Here is a 21,244-nt window from a genome sequence, read left to right on the forward strand (position 1 = left end):
GACCCTCCGCGTGAACGCGCAAACGGAGGGGTAGGGTGTGGGGTAGGGTGTATGGGACGGTTTGGGAATGGGCCTTAAACAGCATTTGTAGGCGTTCGTCAGGAACTGAATTTCAAAATAAAAATAACTGGAAACAGACGTAGGCCTATAAGGGACATTTCGAGCATCATTGCGATTGTCAACATTTTTGAGTTTAGGATGGCCGAAGACACTACACTACCCATAATCCCCAGCTATCGTTTAGGACTACAGTCCCCGTGATTACTCTTCAAGGTCTGGGATTGGATGTTGGAGTGGCAGTGCACCAAGGTTTCTTTCCATTTCAAAAAGCTGTTTGAAATGGAACGAAACCACGCCAGACTATCCAAAACTGGAATCGAACGCCCCCCCAGAACTACACACTACACTATTGTGTTTCGCAAAATGTTCTATGGGACGTCTCTACTGAACGTTTTCGTTTTTCCCACAATTAGAAGTTGCCAGTATTAAACACATTGGTGTTATCAAATGTAAAACATATAATTAATAAATGGGTGAAAATCGCTGTCCATAATGCGCAGCATCAATATATAGCATTAATATACCCACATGACAGCTCATTGATACTTTGTAATTCTACTCCACTACAATTCAGAGGTTAACCTGGTATTTTTACTCCACTACACTTATTTGAGTTACTTTGCAGATTCTGATTAATGATGTGAAATATAAACAACCCTTAAATCAGACTTTAGTTACACCTGAGTAAAATTCAGGGAAGGTGATTGTCAAGTGCCAACAATCAGGAGAGATATTTGATAGTTGGTGCTTGAGAAGACTAAACATGTATCTGCAATTGACATTAATGGAAACGAGTAATAAAGTATATTAATTACTCGTTATTCTCTACTAATAGTTCATTAAAGACTGTATATTATGGCTATTTTGCACATCCCTTTCAAGATTTCAAGATTTTAAAGGTTTATTGACATATCATACACAACTGCGGTGTAGTTATGCAATGAATGAAAAACTTGGGTCACAGGTTCCTCAACAGTGCATTACAAGACATCTATCAATATGTGTGTACCTCCACCATTAAACTGTCATATTCTGCACATTTCTTATTCTATCTACATACATAAGAGTATCATCCATATGTATAATATTACATTACATTACATTGCATTTAGCTGACGCTTTTATCCAAAGCGACTTACAATAAGTACATTCGACCAGGAAGACACAACCTTGAGGAAAACAGAATCATATAAGAACATCAGGTTTCAAAGAGCCAATCGTTTCAAGTGCTGCTCAACTGGCTAAGCCAGTCCTTTATTAGTATATAAGTGCTCTGTTAGCAGTTCTTTGTTAGTCATTCTATCGCTCGAAGTGGAGTCGAAAGAAATGAGTTTTCAGTCTGCGCCGGAAGGTGTGTAAGCTTTCTGCGGTCCTGATTTCAATGAGGAGCTCATTCCACCATTTTGGAGCCAGGATAGCAAACCCACGTGTTTTTGCTGATGGGAACTTGGGTCCCCCTCGCAGCGAGGGTGCAGCGAGTCGTTTGGTTGATGCAGAGCGTAGTGCACGTGCTGGGGTGTACGGTTTAACCATGTCCTGGATGTAGGAAGGGCCAGATCCATTCGCAGCATGGTACGCAAGTACCAGTGTCTTGAAGTGGATTCTAGCAGTTACCGGAAGCCAGTGGAGGGAGCGGAGGAGCGGCGTGGTGTGGGAAAATGTTGGAAGGTTGAACACCAGACGAGCCGCTGCATTCTGGATGAGCTGCAGAGGTCGGATGGCACATGCAGGTAGACCAGCCAGGAGGGAGTTGCAGTAGTCTAGGCGTGAGGTGACGAGAGCCTGGACCAGAACCTGCGTCGATTTCTGGGTCAGCTGTGGGCGTATCTTCCTGATGTTGAAAAGCGTGTATCTGCAGCAGCGGGTTGTAGCAGCGATGTTTGCAGTAAACGACAGGTTGTTATCTAGGATAACACCCAGATTCCTTGCAGTCTGAGTCGGGGAAACAACAGAGGGGCCGATGTTGATAGTTAGGTCAAGAGAGGGACAATCTTTTCCCGGAAGGAAAAGCACTTCAGTTTTGTCAAGGTTGAGCTTGAGATGATGAGCGGACATCCACTGAGAGATGTCAGCTAAACAAGCAGAGATGCGTGCGACGACCTGGGTCTCTGAGCGGGGAAAGGACAGAATTAATTGGGTGTCGTCAGCGTAGCAGTGGTATGAAAAACCATGCGGGCTAATGACAGATCCGAGCGAGTTTGTGTACAGGGAGAAGAGGAGAGGACCAAGAACAGAGCCCTGAGGGACCCCTTTAGTTAATTGACAAGGGTCGGACTCAGACCCTCTCCAAGTAACCCTGTAGGTGCGGTCTTTGAGGTATGAGGTGAGGAGGGAAAGTGCAGAGCCTGAAACTCCAAGTTCTTGGAGAGTGCGAAGGAGGATCTGATGATTCACCGTGTCGAATGTAGCAGACAGGTCCAACAGGATGAGGACAGAGGAGAGGGAGGCTGCTTTAGCAGTGTGCAGTTCCTCAGTGACAGCAATGAGAGCAGTTTCTGTGGAGTGACCTGCCTTGAAACCAGACTGGTGCGGATCCAGAAGGTTGTTCTGATGGAGATAGCAGGAGAGTTGTTTAAAGACAGCGCGTTCAAGTGTTTTAGACAGGAACGGGAGGAGAGAGACAGGCCTGTAGTTTATAACATCAGACGGGTTGAGAGTGGGTTTCTTCAGGAGAGGGTTTACTCTCGCCTCCTTGAGAGTGTGTGGAAAGTGACCAGAAGTTAGAGAAGTGTTGATGAAATGGGTGAGAAACGGTAGAATATCAGGAGCGATAGTCTGAAGGAGGTTTGAAGGGATAGGGTCCAGAGGACAGGTGGTAGGGCGGGCAGAGGTAATGAGGGTAAGAACCTCACTTGGAGAGAGAGGGGAAAAGGAGGTTAGTGTGCCGGTTGAAGGTGGCTCAGGTGATCCGGCGGTGAGTAGGGGTGAGTCAGAAAAAGAAGAGCGAATGTCGTAAACCTTTTTTTCAAAGTGGTTAACAAAGTCGCTTGACAGAAGGGAGGAGGGGGAAGGGGCTTTGGGGGGGTCCAAGAGGGTGGAGAAGATGGAAAATAGTTTTTTAGGATTGGAATAGGAAGATTGGATCTTATCTTGAAAGAAAGTGCTTTTTGTCTGAGAGATGGAAGCAGAGAAAGAGGAGAGGAGAGCCTGATAGGTTAGGAGGTCGTCACGGTGTTTGGATTTCCACCATTTCCGCTCTGCTGCCCTAAGGACGGTTCTATTAGCACGCAGTGCGTCATTTAGCCAGGGAGCAGGAGGGGACTGACGAGCCTGCCGAGATGTGAGAGGACAGAGAGAGTCCAGAGAGGATGAGAGAGTAGAGAGGAGAGTTTCTGCAGCAGAGTTTGGAGGCAGGAGTTGGAACGAGTCAGAGGAAGGGAGGGCTGAGAGCACCGAGGAGGCAAAGGTAGAGGGGGAGAGGGAACGGAGGTTACGGCGGACAAGTGCAGGATGAGAAGAGATTAGTTTGTTATGTTTGGAAAGGGGTAAAGAGAATGAAATGAAGAAGTGATCGGAGGTGTGGAGCGGGTTTACAGAGAGGTTAGAAGTAGTGCAGTTCCTTGAGAATATGAGATCGAGGACATTGCCAGCTTTATGAGTCGGTGGGGACGGAGACAGTGAGAAAGCAAAGGCGGTTAACAGAGATGTTAGTTCGTCTATCTTCCCCGTCTGGAGGTTGAAGTCTCCGAGAAGTACAGCGGGAGGGCCAGTTTCAGGGATGTGTGAGAGGAGATGATCTAATTCATCCAAGAAGTCCCCCAAGGCTCCTGGTGGACGGTAGAGAACAACAATGGTCAGTTGTATAGGATGGGTCACAGTGACGGCATGGAATTCAAAGTTAAAATAAGTGCTTCAACATAGTTAACATTGCAGGAAAGCAATATATTAGACGTTAAGTACTTTGTCAGGCTTACTATTTATCTGTAGATAGATACCCCCAACGTTTTTTTCTTATTTAAAAGAAGATATTAAACTGTTATTTAATGTTTAAATAAAGGTTAATTCGTTTTTCTGTTTTGTACCTCCTCCTATTAATATCTTTGTACATCCTGCACTAAACTGTTTTATTGTAGAGATCACTTATAGTATCTTCTTGATTTTTTATATTCTATATTTCTATCACAGACCTTCTACTTTCCCCCTATGAAAGTATATGTACTCTTAATATTTTTGTAATCAAATATAACACATAAAAACAATAATTCAATAACATGCTTTAACCACTAGGCGGCGCACACAAGGTACACACAGACACTTGTATGTACAACATCTGAAGATGTGTAGTTTTATTCATGCTTTCACATAATTTTACAGCATATTGCTATACTATTTCAGATTCAGTATTTACATTCTTACATTTAAAATTCAATCCAATTCAAATCAGTAATATCTTTAAAAAAAAAAGTCCTTTTATATCAGCTGTGCACCGTTATGGTGTAAATATAACCTATCTATGAATTATATCAAATGTAAAAGTCAGCCGAATTAGTGTTGATACTGCAAGGAGACGTATTGTGTGAAGAGAAATTGAAGATGTTTTTTAATTGTTGATATATTTATGATTCACGTCAAGTATTCAGTTTCGGCGGCATTTCTTCAGTTTTTCCAAAGGTCTTCTCATCAGGGCTCTATACATAAAGAACTACGGCAGATCTGTAATATTTAATGCAGCCGAACCGTAATATATTACAATGCCGTTATGTGACGACTTTCAAAGAGAAAAGCAAGAGCACTCGGAATTAAGTATTATTTTATTCTTTTAAAATGTTTTCCGGATTTCATATAATATAAACACCAAATTCCAGCATGCATTGCGGCTAAAACATCCAATCAGCGTAGCTGAGGATCTTGGGTAATCGCTCGAAATGCCTACGTCTGTTTCCGGTTATTTTTATTTTGAAATTCAGTTCCTGACGAACGCCAAAAAAGACCGAGATTATAGAATTAAACCAATAAATAAAAGCAAGGATAATTGTGTGTTATTGGTGAGTAAATAACAGTGTGTTATTTTGAAAAGAATAACAAATTAGAAGGAAAAAAAGATTTTAAAAATACGAGGCTCTGAGCCCCATGTATTTTCCTCACAGACGGCAACACTAAAGGTCTAAAATAAAGACCTAAATGAATATTTGAGATGTTTTTGCCTTTAGATTCTCCCAATAAGTCCAAGTACAGAGGGTGACTTTGCTGTGAAAAAACACATTTCCACCAAAAAAACGTTAGCATTCATGAAGTAATCTTCGTCATAACTAGCAAACTAAACATCATGTACATGTACTGCACAAATAATCAGAAATAAAAAGTCATTACTCGCATAAAATGACATCAAAACGCATTTTAATAGCCAAATGAACCTTAAAATAGGCATTTTCCACGGAGAATAACACGAAGGTCGGCCATCGTTGTTGATCACGTGGTCTATGAAGGTCTATGGGACCATAGACATATAAAGAGTCTTTATATGTCTATGTATGGGACGCCCTGCCCGTAGAAGCCTGACGGGCAAGGGGTACCCTGTACGTAATATAGCGACGGGGAGGGGCCCTGACCGTCCGTCAATATGTGACGGGATGGGAGTGAGAACGTGTTGATGTAGTCTGTCTTAATAGTTGTTATTGTTTGCATTCTAGAGCTGACTCAGCTCACCACATATTATTCTACGGGGGTTTCATTCTGATTGTTCTGTAAGGTTGATACAGATACTACATCTGCTATTGTACTTCTTAAATATATATGTTCAAATAACACAGTATTCATGTGTTAATAAGCCCAATTTATTAAATAAATTCAGTCAATTAAAGTTAAAAACATTTTCGAACAAATCTTAGTTGATAAGAAAAAAGCCCAATAATACATTTAAATAACAACCTTGAAATATACCCTTCATATGTTCTATTATAAGCAATCTGAGGCTCCTGTTTTAAGGGATGAGCTGCCAACACAATAAATGAAACCCTACGGAGAGCTGTGTGTTTTTTTCATCAATATCAACCATAATTGACCTACATTTGATTGATTTTTCTTACTTGTAACTTATGAGACAAAACCTCTAGTGAGCGGCCCAGCCCTTCGTATGTTTTTTGTATGTGGCCCTCGGTGAAAAAGGTTTGCTACACCCCTGCTCTCGACTGAATACTGCGTAAGAAATAAAAAATGTACACGAACATTACAAAAATGTTAGAGAAAAGAAACATAAATAACTAGAAGATATATGGATCATTATTTAAGTAAAACTAAAAAGCGATTTATCGATTCCAATTTGGGATATCTGTACAATAAAAATATACAAAACTGAAGTAAGTGTTCAGTAGTAGCGACTTAACACAGAGTTGAGTTTCATTTTAGAGCACGTCATTCGATGGGGTCTTTGATATTTTACATTATGAATACAAAAAAGACCTACATTAGTAAAACATTAATCCTTTAGTCACTTTATTGTACTTTAATAAGATACTTAAAGTATTTGTTTTCTGCTTAACCACCCATGAATAGTTTTAAGAAGTTTGGCAACATGAAACAAATATAGATGCTGTTGTGTGAATGTTTGAATATCATATTTGTAAGTTTACGCTATTTTTTGATACAATTAATAGTACATTTCCATATATTTATGTGTAGTGTTGGCCCTGCTGCTCGCGCCCAGTGCATTGTGGTCTATGTGCTAAAGGAAGCTGCAGCACCGGAATCTGAAGAATTCGAGGTGTCCGCCAAGTCTGCTGTTCACCGTCGGCTAGCCTCTCTGTTCCCCTATCTGTACTAAACTCTCTGCGGACACACTGTAAGGTAACACTTGCTTATTCCTCCAACTCATGACTTATGTATCACTAAGTTGTCTCAGGGCTGTGTTAATGGCGGTATCGCAGTTAAACCGACGACGCTAACATTAGCTTTTCACATCCTGCAGGAGAAGCTAGCTGCTCTGCTAACGTTAGTTAGTACTTAACGCTACAGCTTGTCTTGTACCACTTTGCTAAACAGCTAACAAGCCCTGTTAGCATGGTAAATGGCTGTGGTTTGGGTTTAAAGAATACAAATTAACAATGAAATACGGTGTTTCAAAGAAGAATTCGGCAACAGCACATTCACCCGGTTGTTTCCCGTTATGATAACGCTCGCTAAATAAACATATCCCCATTCTAATAACGGTAACGTTTACGTCAGCTAACGTTTTACGTGACTTTAAGAAAATTAGCTAGCAGCTTGTAACGCTAATTTTCAAAGCTGTTTTTAAATTAGCTCAAACTACCTTGCACCATAGGCTTGTACACTTGCATACATAGCAGTAGTTTCAGTCCGAGTGCTGTGGGTGTGTTTCTCACTGTTTGACTTCATTTAGAGTGTTTGAATATAACACACCGATTTAACTACATACAGCAACTAACACCCAGGTAGTAAACACGAGTTGAGGTTAATAGCATCAATATGGCTTAATCTGTAATCCTCAGATCATAGCTTCGTAGTGGGAGCAGATGTAATGCAGCTATCTAAGCAGGAAGAGTATTTTTTTTGTGGTGAGAGACAACACTCGAACACACGTTACTGAGAACAAACCAGACTTCCTGTCTCTCACACAGTCAGGCTTGTAAGTATGCGCCTATATGAATGCCTCCATTTCAGAAAAGATCCTTTTTAGAGGACCGATTTGTAGAAAATTAGAGTCTGTTAAACATTATGTGATGCATTCTGTATTTTCCCTTCAGGTCTAACAAGGAGAAAACATGTCTCAGGCCGACAAACTGAAGGTGAGTCTCTCAACCATCTTGACCAAAACAGTATGCAGTAATACCAGATTCCTACTTCTTTTAGACTAATCACATAGTTCATCTTACGTGGTATTGTTTTCTGAATATGTAGATAAAGTCTTCTGTCTTTTAAATTATCCAGAGCTTTAGTTCATACACCGTTGCATTTTGGGTCACTTAGACATATGCTTAGTTTGCTGCTCCCCATCCGCATGACTCATTGGCGCTTTATGTGGGTGGAAAGGCCCCAAGGCAGTTTCAAAATACACCTCTTATCAGGCTCGTCATCAGTCAAGACCTTTGATGAAAGGACGAGGAAAAGATACTTCATAAATCCTACAAGACTGTGAGGCTAAAATAAGTAGAAACATGTACCTTTTCATGTTGGATGGTCTATTGACCTGCCTCTCATTGGTCTGAATAGCTCTGTGTAGGACAGGGCTGTAAACTGTGGAATAATGGGTGGAAATAGACTGCAGAGGACTAGCTATTAGCCCCCCTAAATATTCTGGCTGTTTGTGAGCAGCTGTTTCCTCACTGGTGTCTACTAGCACTAATAACTGGCTATAATGTTTTGGAAATATCTATAGCCAAACCATGTTTAACCTTGTTTTGATTTTAGACATAAAAGTGTGTCCAGAAGTAAAAACATGTTTTGTATTTGATGACTTTATTTTGCTTTTGATTTACAGCAGGGCCAGTTCAACAACCCTGAGACCCCAGGGTACGTTGGATTTGCCAACCTGCCAAATCAGGTTCATCGCAAGTCAGTCAAAAAAGGATTTGAGTTTACGTTGATGGTGGTAGGTGAGTGAATCATCGAGCCTTTTCTCGTTCTGTCCTTTTCTTCTCGTCATCATGCAGTACTGAATGTATGTGGTCTGAAATATGATCGTGTACTCGGTGATAACAAGGTTTATGCTAGCCCGCTAGAGTCAACATGCATATTTGAGGAATGTGTTCAGGCTTTAAGGCTCATGTGAATTGGTTTCTGTGACACATGTGTGATGGGGACGTTGCCACTAGCCCACACTATACAGCTGTAGTATGCTGTCCTTTCTACACTTCAGTTCAAAAGTCCTTCACCTCTATAGTTAGAGTTTATAAGCTGATAGCAGAACAATGATTTAGTTTTCAGTAAAGCATAGGTTTATTTCTGTGTGAATGAAGTCTGTAGAATATGCAGATGAGCCAGATGTGTATCTGCTCAGCTGGCGTTAGTGTAAGCTCTTGATGTGAACACTGGGACTGTGTGAACCTCTCTGCTTGTTGGTAAGGGGGAGGGTAGAAGCTCCCCTGAATGCTGCTCATCCTTTTCTTTAAAATAAACCAGAGAGGAATGTAGCCAGTGGGCCTCGAGGGATTCATTGACACAGTGGACAGGGCCTGCTGTTCCCTCTGCTGCAAGAATACTCATTATGTGCTTAACCTTCTGTGCGACTCGGCTTCTTCCATACATCTGTCATTTCCTGTTTCTTAGATAGCTGCAGTTCTTCACTACAGATAAAACAATATACTTTGAAACCTTATCATTTCACGTTACTTGAGCTTTTCCCCATAAAGACCCTTTACCACATGTCAATGAAACTGTATATAATGTAAATGTTCATATACACTCAGGTTATTCTGGCAAATCCCCAGTTAAGGACGTAGCAGAGACTTGTGTGAACCTTTTGTCTCTGCTCTGGTGGGAACCGCAGTAGCTGCATTCCTGGGCCAAATCGCACTAGCGTTAGGATGTTAAAGTTTCAGCAACTCTGTGACCATTGGACACATGTTCATACTAGTGTCTGACCGTCATACTTTGTTCAATGTTGTTCAGACACATGTTCATAGTGTCTGACCGTTTGTTCAGTGTTGTTCCCTGCTGTTTGAACTAAACTGCTGTTGAAGTCTCATGGATTTTCCAGTCAGATTTAGGCAGAAACCTAAAACACAGCTCAGGGGATCAAGATATTTTTAGTCTGGTTTAAGGCTCAATCCTTTTCTTGGAATCAGGCCATCAGCTATTATTGAAATAACTGGCAAAGATGTATACTTCGGTGTCAGATAGCATCATAATGTATCTCCGGATGGAGCTGGTCGCACCGTGTGTCACAGACAGATGTTTTTGTTTCCTGCAGAAGTGAGGGTGATCTTTGTTCTATTCATTCAAACCCAACTCTGATAGAGGACATTTTGCGACAGCCTTGATGTTAACCTTTTTCCATTTTCAGCAGTTGTGTTTTATTGATGTGCTTTGCTGCATGGTGATTGTTTCATTTTCCTTTGTCAAAAGGTGAATCTGGACTTGGAAAATCCACCCTGATCAACAGCCTGTTCCTCACTGACCTTTACCCCGAGAGAATCATCCCTGGAGCTGCAGGTAAAACACACACACTCACACACACACACTCACTCTTACTTAGGGATGGGTACCGAGCCCCGGTACTAAACGAGCCCCGGGGATGACTTATTAAAGACCGTGGTACCGTTAAGCTCCGACGTTATCGGTCTTTTTATTGGTACTGGAGACATGTAAAACATGTCGTATGTATTATTGCTACTCAAACATTATATTGCAGTTTTAGTGTCGCCAACTCCATTTCTAATACGCAAAAAGACAGCAAAATGCGTTTATAATTATTTTTAGTATTTCCGATCTTTCCAATCCAGTCGAGAGATCTCTCCCCCCCGCCTGCTTCGGAGGGGGCGGGGCAGTTTACACACACGCAGCTGCAACACGCAGCAACACACACACGGAGGAGATGGCGGAGAGAACGCGCTCCGAGGTGGTTAAACTATACCCGTCTCCATGTGGACAATGCTCGTTACCAAAAGTGCAATAAGAGTTTAGCATGTCAGGGCGGTAACACGAGCAATGTGTCTAAACATTTAGCAAAAGTGCTCCAGATCCAGACGGAGGAATGCACCGGGTTCCACTGTCTTTCTAGCAGCTCTGTAGCTCCATCCACGAGGAACGTTTCCACGTCAGGTGTTCTGCATGCTAGCAGCAACACACGGAGTTAACTACATTATACAAACATGGGTTAATGATTAGAGGTAACAGAGTTATTTAGTTTGTTAAAGTTTCAGCTATTCTGTTTACAATTCTGTCATCAGATTATTTAATACGATTTGTTAAAACACTGTTGTTTCTTTTGATGTGAAATATTATGTATTTAATTTAAATAAAAAGCAATTTGTTTAGTTAGTTTATTTTTTTCTCCAATATAACCGATAAGAGTACCGTTAAAAGACCGGATCGATAAGCGGTATCGATAAAAGTAGTAGTACCGTTAAAACCTTAACGATACCCATCCCTACTCTTACTGAAGCTTGTTAAAAGGGTAGAGCTGAAAAGGTTTCAAATTCGGGGGCGAGCATATTACCATAAAACGTACCCATTTGATAACTTAGTTAGACAACTGTTCTAAGTTCCTAAGTTGAAATGTGCAAATGTGATGACCTAATGCTACATTTTGGTGAATCTAAGAGAAATCTCAAATGTATAAGAATTTAGAAAAATAAGTAATATAAACAATGTGAACACTTTTTATTATAATATATACTATAACATCTGAAATGTATATTTGGATGCAAAATAGCTGAAACTCTTCAAATGGTCACCTGCTTAACAAACCACATGTGTTGCCTGTGGTGTCTTACCGTGCTTTGTACTGAAAGCATGTTAGCGTGGACTGACTGACTTTACATGGTGTCATGAGTTCTCTGCCTTTCTGTTGCTCTAACAGAGAAGATAGAGAGGACGGTTCAGATCGAGGCGTCGACGGTAGAAATTGAGGAGCGAGGAGTGAAGCTCCGCCTCACCGTGGTCGACACTCCGGGATACGGAGACGCCATCAACAGCCAAGACTGGTAGGTTTTGTTTTTAGGGCTGCTGATGATGATGATGATGATGATGATGATGATGATGATGATGAGACAAAGGGTTTTACATTTTAAATTACCCAGTGTCAAAATTGTTATCTTTATTAGTGATGAGCCACTAAACTGAGGCAGTGAAAAATAAACGTTTGTTCAGATATTTCAAGTCCTAAAGAGAACGTATTCATGTAGACTTTTCATAGACCCAACATGCATCCTCCATTACTCGGTCAGAGCCTTTTTCTGTTTTTTCTTGTACATCACACCGAACATAAATATTAATACCTTTTTCTTCTGGGGAAATAAAACCTAAATGTATGGTTGTTAAATCTAATGAAGTATGTATGTGTGTTAAAAATGGACTCCTTGTCTTTATAAACTTGATTGATACATTTATTTCGAATATGTAAAATAAATAATTACAAAACAAAACAAATGTTGCAGTGCATAGTCATGTAAGAGAAATCAAAACAAAAAAATTACATTTACAACAACAGCATTAGCAACATAAACAGTCCCACATCTAGTGATAAGAAGTATAACTTATTTAATCTCACCCCCTTGTCCCTAAATGATTTATTTATAATCTATAATCTGCAATAATTATAATTTGTATGCATTATTATTATTATTATTATTATTATTAATAACCTGCTTTACCTGTTGATTGATATATATATATATATACATATACACACACTGATATACATATATGCACACATACATATATATATATATATATATACACACACTGATATACATATATGCACACATACATATACACATCTACATACTCACACATATACACATATACACACATAGTCAAACACCTTCCCCATCCCTGCACCTGGAGAAAATGATTTCTCTGTCTTCCCTCTTGACCTGGTTAATGTCTGGACATGGCTTTCGCTCCACATGCACACGGTTCCATATCTCACTCCACAGGCTGAGATACAAACAGTTCTTCTGGATGTCTCCTTGAACTATGTCCCCCCACTTGTTGAGTGAATACTTTTTGGATGTTTCCTAGTAAAACGTTATGATTAGCCTTAAACATGATTTGTGCCGTTTGGAATTCTACCAGGTCTGTTAGTGTGATCAAGGTATTTGGTTGTGAATGATTCGTAGGGCTTCTTTTTGTAGAAGAGATACTGCATGTATAGAACCTTTGTAGTTATTGCCCCAGATTTCAGCTCAGTCAGTCAGATATGGTAAGACTAGTGAACAGTAGAGGATGCGAAGTGATTTCTGATCTAGAACTTGTTTTACTTTGTTTAGTATGGAAATGCTTCTTGACAGCTTTGATTGTATGTTCCATGTGTAATTTCCAACTTATTGTGCCATCTATTATTACCCCAAGAAATTACATTTCATGGACTCTTTCAATTTCCACCCCATCTATTTGCATTTGTGTTTTTGTTCTATGTTTACCGAACAGCATTAATTTTGTTTTACTCAAGTTTAATGATAGTTTATTTTTGTCAAACCATGTTTTTAATTTTTGCATTTCATTTTCTATGTTCTCCACTAGCTGTTCTAAATTCTCCCCAGAACAGAATATATTTGTATCATCAGCAAACAACTAGCCTCAGTACATTGGATACTCTATTGCCAGGGATGTTGGTCCGTTTGATCTAAATCCGTATTGACTGTCCGTTACTTCTTTCTGATAAAGTCAGGAGATAATTATTTTTTAAATATCTGATGTATATGCATTTATAAAGGGTTTACTTTTTTCTTTTGCATTAAATGTTTTCAGAAATGTGTCTAATAGTTTGTCTTTTGTAATGAAATTGTATTTATTTCTCTTACCCAGTTTCAGCACCATCATCAGCTACATTGATGACCAGTTTGAGCGCTACCTCCATGACGAGAGCGGTCTAAATCGGAGACACATTGTTGACAATAGAGTTCACTGCTGCTTCTACTTCATCTCCCCGCTGGGCCACGGGTGAGTCCTGCCCTGCATGCTCACACACCGACAGGGCTTTCAGTTAGTAAACATTCGACAAATACTTATTTCTGGTCTCCGTTTCCTGCCCACAGCCTGAAGCCCCTGGATGTCCAGTTTATGAAGGCCATTCACAATAAGGTCAACGTGGTTCCTGTCATCGCCAAGGCGGACACGCTCACCCTCAGAGAGAGGGAGAGGCTCAAGCGCCGGGTGAGGACAGCACAGTCACCTATTGTTCAACTTCCAGTTCCTGAAATAACCAGCCGCCATCATGTGCTCATGGTCACCACTGTTACCGTCCACTGTATGAAAATACTTTTTGTACCTAAAGTACTCAACTAAAACGCCAGGAAGTGTCAAAAGTGATTTTGAGTCAAAGAAATGTTTCTAAAATGTAATAATGCCAGGCAATGTTTTTGTGGATGTCCAATTAGTGTTGATGGTTAATGTAGTCGATTCTCTCCATCAGCCCTGAGCTCTCTTTCTCATGGAGCTCAATTAGCAGTTCCCTAACAGGCTGCAACCCAATAGCTTCCAATGGCGGCAGGTGACAGGATGACTCTTGACAGTCATCCGCCCTCTTGAGCTAGTCTTGGTTGTCATTCCAAGTTGATCTTGTGGACACCGGAAAAGCTCCCCAGCAATCCTCTGTCCGAGTGATTCAATCTTATGCACGCAAACAAACTGCCCACAGTTGACACCTATTGCAGCGGAATGATTCTGTTTCTCAATCGGAATTCCTTTATTTGTCCTGCAACAAGGACATTTAAGGTTTTACAACAGCACAAGTATAAAAAGAATAGACCTGCATTTTAAATTAAAAAGTAGGTTATTAATAATAAAAACACAATAAGTAAAAACAGAACAGTTGAGTACACCATGGTACAAAAACAAGAAGCACTACATATATTTAGTTATAAGTGACCTTATAAAATGATAGAAGTAGCTCGTATTGTTTACAGATTTTAGATAAATTGAAAGAAAAATAAAGCGTAAATTGCACACGGGTATATTGCACCAAGTTTTATATTCACAGGATTATATTTTCTGTGAAGAGAGAGCACCTGGGTAAAGGTCCAGTTCGACCCGGTGAGTCTAAGACCCTCTGCACCTGTGTGTAATGCACAAGCAAGGAAAACAGACTTTTGTTTTTAGATCTTTTTTGCTTCAAACCTCGAACCGGTTTAGGAAATTCAGTTTGTAAGTGGAATCTAGCGCGTCCCCTGGCGACCCAGAGGCGGAGACCACAAACTGAAGTGCATTGTACTTTCTCACTGGCACATCACATGTCGCTGGATGCAGAAAGTGCAACAGCAGAACATTTTCTCTGTCAATATAGCAGGCACTGAGGAATTAAATTGCTTCAATGAACCACATGTACCGTTAACACTGTTTACTGACATTCACAGGACACTATTAGTTTTAATTGACAGTAAACGGTATACAAAGTAATATAGGGTGATTATAATGTGTTTTCTACTGTCTCCTTGGTAAGGTTCTGGATGAGATCGATGAGCACGGCATCAAGATCTACCACCTTCCTGATGCCGAGTCTGATGAGGATGAAGATTTCAAAGAGCAGACCAGGATCCTGAAGGTAAACTCTCCACTTCCTGCTCAACTTATCAGCCCTTATTTATTGTTTCGTTATCATGCCGATGAAATGTTAAGTTAGGAGAGGTCCATTCAAGTGCTCCATTTGCTCTGTGTTTTAAATGTCATCAACTACTCCTCTTTTCCAGGCCAGCATCCCTTTTGCCGTTGTGGGATCCAACCAGCAGATTGAGGCCAAAGGGAAGAAGGTAAGGGGCCGCCTGTACCCCTGGGGGGTGGTGGAGGTGGAGAACCCAGAGCACAACGACTTCCTCAAGCTGCGGATCATGTTGATGTGAGTTGCAGATTTGTACATTTGAGTAATAAGAAAGAATGAAAATGAGAGTTCCTAACTGTGTATGTTGTGCTACAGATGTTGCAAGTGTTGCTATCTTGGAGAAGCGGTTAGTTTGGCAGGTTGACACAAAAATGAATCATCCATTTTGGTAACTTATCTGCAGCCTTCCCTTTTGCTAGGCCATCTGCGTCCTAAGGCATTGGTTCCCAACCCGGGGGGAGGGGGGGGCGCCACAGATCGCAGGGGGGGCGCCAAAGATCGCAGGGGGGGGCGCCAGGCCTCAGATGATTTGAGGCCAAATATCATATTTAGACCTTTTATTTGTTTTATTTTTTACATATAATTGTAACGTAATACATGATTGTCACTAAAAGCCTTGTCTCTACATTACAATAAAAAATTATTGATTAATTCATTTAAATAAAAATCAAGTTAGTAGCTATTATAGGCATAACAAGACAGAAATGTATAATTCTTTCTTTAATAGAAATGTTTCTTCTGCGCGTAAAGGGTCCAAACCAGGCTTTCCTGGATAAGATAAGTGCATTTTTAAAACATAGTCATTGTCCATGCCGGATTCAGTTGGATTGTTTGTCACAGTTGCTCCGATCAGATCGGTCTCCTCTATTTTGTAGATTATTTACGACTTTTGAATCCACATAAACACATCGGCAAAATACGGTTTACTTTGAGCGTGTTTTAAACAGTTTAATCCCTTTGCGAATTGTTTCCACTTGCGCCGTCCTTTAATTTCTTCACACAGCGGGAATCCAAATGAATTAATCCTGAGTCCAATAACCATCAAAGTCGCTCCAACAGTGCTCCTTGATTACGCTTTCATCCTCCTTTAACGACACACTCCACATTCATCCAGTTTGTGACAGTAGTTGTAGCTTTTTGAGACTTTTAAACTTTAATTACCGCTGCTGCGTGCCCCACCCCTCTCCTTGTGTGTGCGTGTGTGTGTGGGGGGGTGCAACTTCCAACAGGAGTCATTTGGGGGGGCTCTTGGGAAAAAAAGGTTGGGAACCCCTGTCCTAAGGAATGAGCCTAGGAGTCGGTCCTTTTGAACACGCACACACGGTGTCTCCTTCATTAAGCTTCAAAGCGTTGTCCATATAACGTCGGAGCAGAGGAGAAAAGTATTATTGTTCCCAATACAACAATCGCCCGAAACTTTAGATTTTCGTATCTTACAATGAACCCTTCATATCTACCTCGGGAGCGGGTCCTTTTCCACGTTGTCTGCTATGTGGCACCACCATTTCTTTAAAAGTAGCTCAGACGGGACAAGCGAATACCCCAGTCTTACAAAGGGAAGCCTGGGCGAGGGGTTATTAGCCGTTGCAATCCTCAACAGCAAAGCCAGATTGCGCACAAATCCTGCTCACCATCCCCAAGTAACTATTGGTTGGTGACCTTTTCTCTCCCACAGAACCCACATGCAGGACCTACAGGAAGTGACCCAGGACCTCCACTACGAGAACTTCCGCTCGGACCGCCTCAAACGGGGTGGCAGGTTGTCCTCCCATGGTTACATTCTGCCTCTGTCTCCTGCGTACGTACCTGTCTGTCCGCTTGCTTCACTGCACCTCCCCCACCTCAGACAGCAAGACCTTACAGGAGACGTATATAACTATTACAGTAGTGTTTTAAACAAACAACACAGATGTTACAGTAATAAAACATCCAGGGTGGTGTACAAGGAAGTTAGAAACACTTGTGCTCCATGGATTGGCGTTATCCTTCTTTTGTCTCTCTACAGTTCAATATTAAACTACGTAGTATCATTCTGTAGCTGTAACTCATCGTTTTGCATGTTCATGACATCATTAGGCCTTGGTAGCGCAGCAGGGGTTTTAGTGCTGTGTGCATAGCCGGTTTTAGAGGGTTAGCTCATAGCTAAATAGCATGTGTAGTCGAGTAGAGGTCATCAACATATCATTTAACCCCCCGATGTAGACCCAAAGTCTGTTAGCCTTTCTTCTAAAGCCTGGCCAGGACAAGGCATTCTTCACGTTGCCTCACCATCTGTCCAAAGATGGCTGTCTGCTGGAGGTATCGTTATATTTTTGTTTTCATCTGGGGGAGGAAACGCTGTCCCCCCCGACTCCTCACACTCTCTTGAGTCTCCTTTCTTTCATCTCTTTGTAGTTATTTGTTGTAGCCGCCCACTCTTCACTTTGCAAGAACACCTAACCCACTGATCCCCTCTTCACCTTCTCAATGTGGCTTCTTGTCAACTTTGCCTAATGCTACTTAAAACAGTTCAACGTGCACTTTCGGGAAACCACCGACTCACTCCACTGATGCTTCACTAAACTTAATGATTCTTTGCTTGGTTGTTATACATTGTGCAGAGATATAAGAGGTTGTGTTATCAGTGTGTAGCATCACGGAAACATCCAAACTAACGAAAGCCGTGTTGATGCAGAAAGGGCCCGGAGCCGGAGGAAACGGACAAGGACATGATCCTGCAGGAGAAGGAGGCTGAGGTGAGACACTTCGGACATGACGCTACTTTAGGCTTCTGAAAAGTACATTATTTGATGTATTCTTTTTCACATTTTTGGATATACACTTTTTTTTACATTTTGTTTTTATCCAGCAAAAGACATTACACAAAACTATACACCCCCCTAAAAGAGAAAGTTATACAATAAACGTTATAATAAATACATTTAAAAAAAAAAAATAGTTTTTAGTTTTTTGGTCAAGAATTAGATGAGAAGAACAAAGCCACTCATCTCTGTTTTAATATGAGGCAAAGAGTTGTAGCATAAAGACTTAGCAGGTGAACTAGCAGAGTGCACTCGGTAGGATGCAAACATCCTCCAGGACTGCTGCTGCTGTAATGTTTGTGGAGAACAAACCACGGGTTAAAAGAGCTGCATAGAACAAATGAAACCTCATCTGTCTGCAGTGCACTGAACTCTCAAAGCCCTTCTTCAGCAGAAACAAGTTTCCAAAGTGAAGCGAGTTCTATGATGAGTCAACAGTAAATACAAATGGTAAAATACACTTTACAATAATAAATACCAAGAGTTGTCCTTTAGCACACAATATGAGTCTGATGGTTCTAGTAGTATGTCAGATCAGCTGCTGACAGACAGATGCGTGACTGAACAAATAATCCGCCTCCAACTCAAGAGAACTATTTCTGTAAGCTTCACCTGAGCTGGATTTAAAAGAACACTTGGACATAGCCAGGCTAGCTGTTCCAGTCCATATGCTAAGCTAAGCTAACCCCCTGCAGGTACACATAGGTTACAGACATGAGTTTCTATTTTGTCATTCTTTTTATGGATGAATTACACTTTGAAACCGAGGAACAATGAAACGTGTCGAGTAATTGTTCCTGTTGTGTTAAGCTGGCGAATGATTCACAGTTGGGTTCTGTTGAACTATTCATAGTGGGAGTTGTTACCAGTCAATGATTTCTGACTGGCATCAGTAAGACACCTCTGAATCTCAGCTGAGTCGATGTGCAGCTGTCCAACGTGTTGCTCTGTGTTGCAGCTGAGACGGATGCAGGAGATGATCGCCAAGATGCAGCTGCAGATGCAGAAGCAGGGCGACGGAGAGGGGGACGGCCAACATGTGTGAAGAGCTAACGGTAGGACAACACCCCTGCCCGTTGTGGCGTTTCCCTTTCTGTAATGTCTTTGAAGCAACTTGTTGTAAATGGTCCCAAAGACCTTACTACATGCCTCCTTATTTAAAGACCTCAAATACTGTAAAACATGTTAACTTTGTTCAATTCAAATGGCTCAATTGTTCTTGTGAATGCAGTTTTAAATGGTGATAGAATGTTGGCTTTTTTTTATTTGTGTATAGCTTTATTTCATATTCTGTAACCAGTAGCAGCTTCTCCAAAGCTTATATATAAAGAAATACATTGATATTGAGCAGTGTATTGGTCTGGCCCAGTTTGACTTCATAATACCTTGATAACATCTACAAAAGTCGACTGCAGAAGAAAGCCAGCAGTATCACCAGAGACCTCACACACTCACTGTCCGCTGCCACCCGGCAGACGGTTCAGGCCAATGACAGCACGCACCGACAGACTGAAGAGCAGCTTCTTCCCCAGAGCTGTGGCCTCATCACTCCCATCCCTGTCCACCCACAAAGTGCACTATAGCATGCACACATACACAGACACACTACTTCCCATCAAAGACTGCAGCTTAAAATACCATGTTATTTATTTGTATATTTATTAAGTATCAACTGATATTTTTTAGTAACTATTTATATTTAAACATTGTAGCTTTATATATTTTAACATTGTGGTAAAGTGCATATGATGACCCTGATTACTATCTCTGCTTTATCACTGTTTTTATGGATGTGTTCTTATTTACGTTATGTATTGCATTGAGAGATGCCAACTGAAGTTCGTTGCACTGATGTGTGATGACAATAAAGATATATTCTATTCTAATGACATCACTATGTCACGCTTCTATTGGATAGCGCTCCAACACATTGCACGTGATAGGCTAGGGGGCGGGACATCTCTGCAGCACAGAGTATGAGAGAAAGAAAGAGCTTTTGAACATTAAAGCACGGAGACGTGTCGGAGTAGAGGAACTACATACTGATAGGATCTTGAACATGAGCAGAATGTCCTCTTTAACTTGAATACCTAGCTTGTGAGCTGGTGTTGATGCCAACGTGTTCGTTCCCCTGCAGGTATTCGGCCGCTGCTGACTGAGGACGGATGATCGCTGAGAACGTGTAAAGGCATCCTGGTTATTGCCACTATTTTTTATTCCAATCCTTTACGGGATCTGGAGTCATTTTTTTTATACATACAGTAAAGTATATTCAAACAGTGTTATGTTTATATATTTCCACACGGTTCTATTTCTCTCTTTATTTGCCAGTCACTCAAGTGAAGTCATGTGACCCACCTTCTGAAAAGGTGGCATATATCTTTGATACAAACTGTTACTTTTTGTTGCTATTTAGAAAACCAAAGTACTGCTACTTGTTTTCTGGAACATCTCTGAAAACACGTGCCAACTCATTTGGGAGAGTGAACTACGGGACGACTGGTAGCTTTCCCGCCATTGTTACGCCCTTGTTGTTATAAAACATGATTCTGTCTATAAATGACCACTTCAGTTTCCACTCCAGAGTCCACCTCGCTCATTGTTAAACATTAGCCCAATCATGAGCATACAAGTCGACCAAGGTCAGGTTTCCCAGTGAACTGTCCCTCCTTTCCGGTCAACGTCTCCATCGGTGCAGGTCTCAGATCAGTGTGTTTTAAACATGATGGCGTTCAAGTGACAAATGAAGGACTTTCAAATGAGGTGCGGCGCCTCTGTTTGGGGCTCTCCATCAACGAGAAGTCATTCCTCCACGTTCCCTCTCCAAGGTCATGTGCCGGGCAGCGTTGTGTCGTTGGTGCTGGGAGAGGTAGCAGTCCCTACTGCCGAGTGCTCTGGTTCCCTGGCCAACGTTCCCTCACCAGCCAAGATGTGAGCTCTTCTCCACATTCCTCTTTGTGCTGTTTTTACCCACTTTTAAAGCACCAACTATTGTAATAAGTTTAATAAACTTTATTAATCTCTTCTGTGATTTGAGGCTCTTTTGTTTGTATTTATCTACCTGGTCTAGTATAACACTGAGTTAAAGCTGAACATGTTCCCACACTGACATTATTCAGTGAGGCGAGGTGAGGTGCCTCGGGAGACAAAGCCACTGTGAGACTGCCTT

At 41.2% G+C, this 21,244-nt stretch overlaps 1 protein-coding gene across 5 annotated transcripts; it reads left to right on the top strand.

The window, feature by feature from the left end:
- The first annotated feature begins 6,712 nt into the window (after nucleotides 1–6,712).
- septin2 (septin 2) lies at nucleotides 6,713–21,106 on the top strand. Of its 5 annotated transcripts, none has more exons than XM_034103836.2 (14): nucleotides 6,713–6,843; nucleotides 7,506–7,642; nucleotides 7,761–7,802; nucleotides 8,495–8,609; nucleotides 10,081–10,167; nucleotides 11,537–11,660; nucleotides 13,486–13,620; nucleotides 13,716–13,833; nucleotides 15,119–15,220; nucleotides 15,366–15,511; nucleotides 16,950–17,072; nucleotides 17,949–18,009; nucleotides 19,034–19,130; nucleotides 20,213–21,106. In XM_034103836.2, exons 3-13 carry the CDS (start codon nucleotides 7,779–7,781, stop codon nucleotides 19,118–19,120), a joined length of 1,122 nt encoding a protein of 373 aa, XP_033959727.1. In that variant the 5' UTR covers nucleotides 6,713–6,843; nucleotides 7,506–7,642; nucleotides 7,761–7,778; the 3' UTR covers nucleotides 19,121–19,130; nucleotides 20,213–21,106. The 5 variants fall into 5 exon arrangements, with proteins under 5 accessions (XP_033959727.1, XP_033959728.1, XP_033959726.1 ...); XM_034103837.2 differs by having other exon boundaries at nucleotides 6,713–6,838; XM_034103835.2 differs by lacking the exon at nucleotides 7,506–7,642.
- Nucleotides 21,107–21,244: the final 138 nt, after the last annotated feature.

The sequence above is a fragment of the Pseudochaenichthys georgianus genome, chromosome 17, assembly GCF_902827115.2.
Source record: "Pseudochaenichthys georgianus chromosome 17, fPseGeo1.2, whole genome shotgun sequence".
Lineage (NCBI taxonomy): Eukaryota > Metazoa > Chordata > Actinopteri > Perciformes > Channichthyidae > Pseudochaenichthys > Pseudochaenichthys georgianus.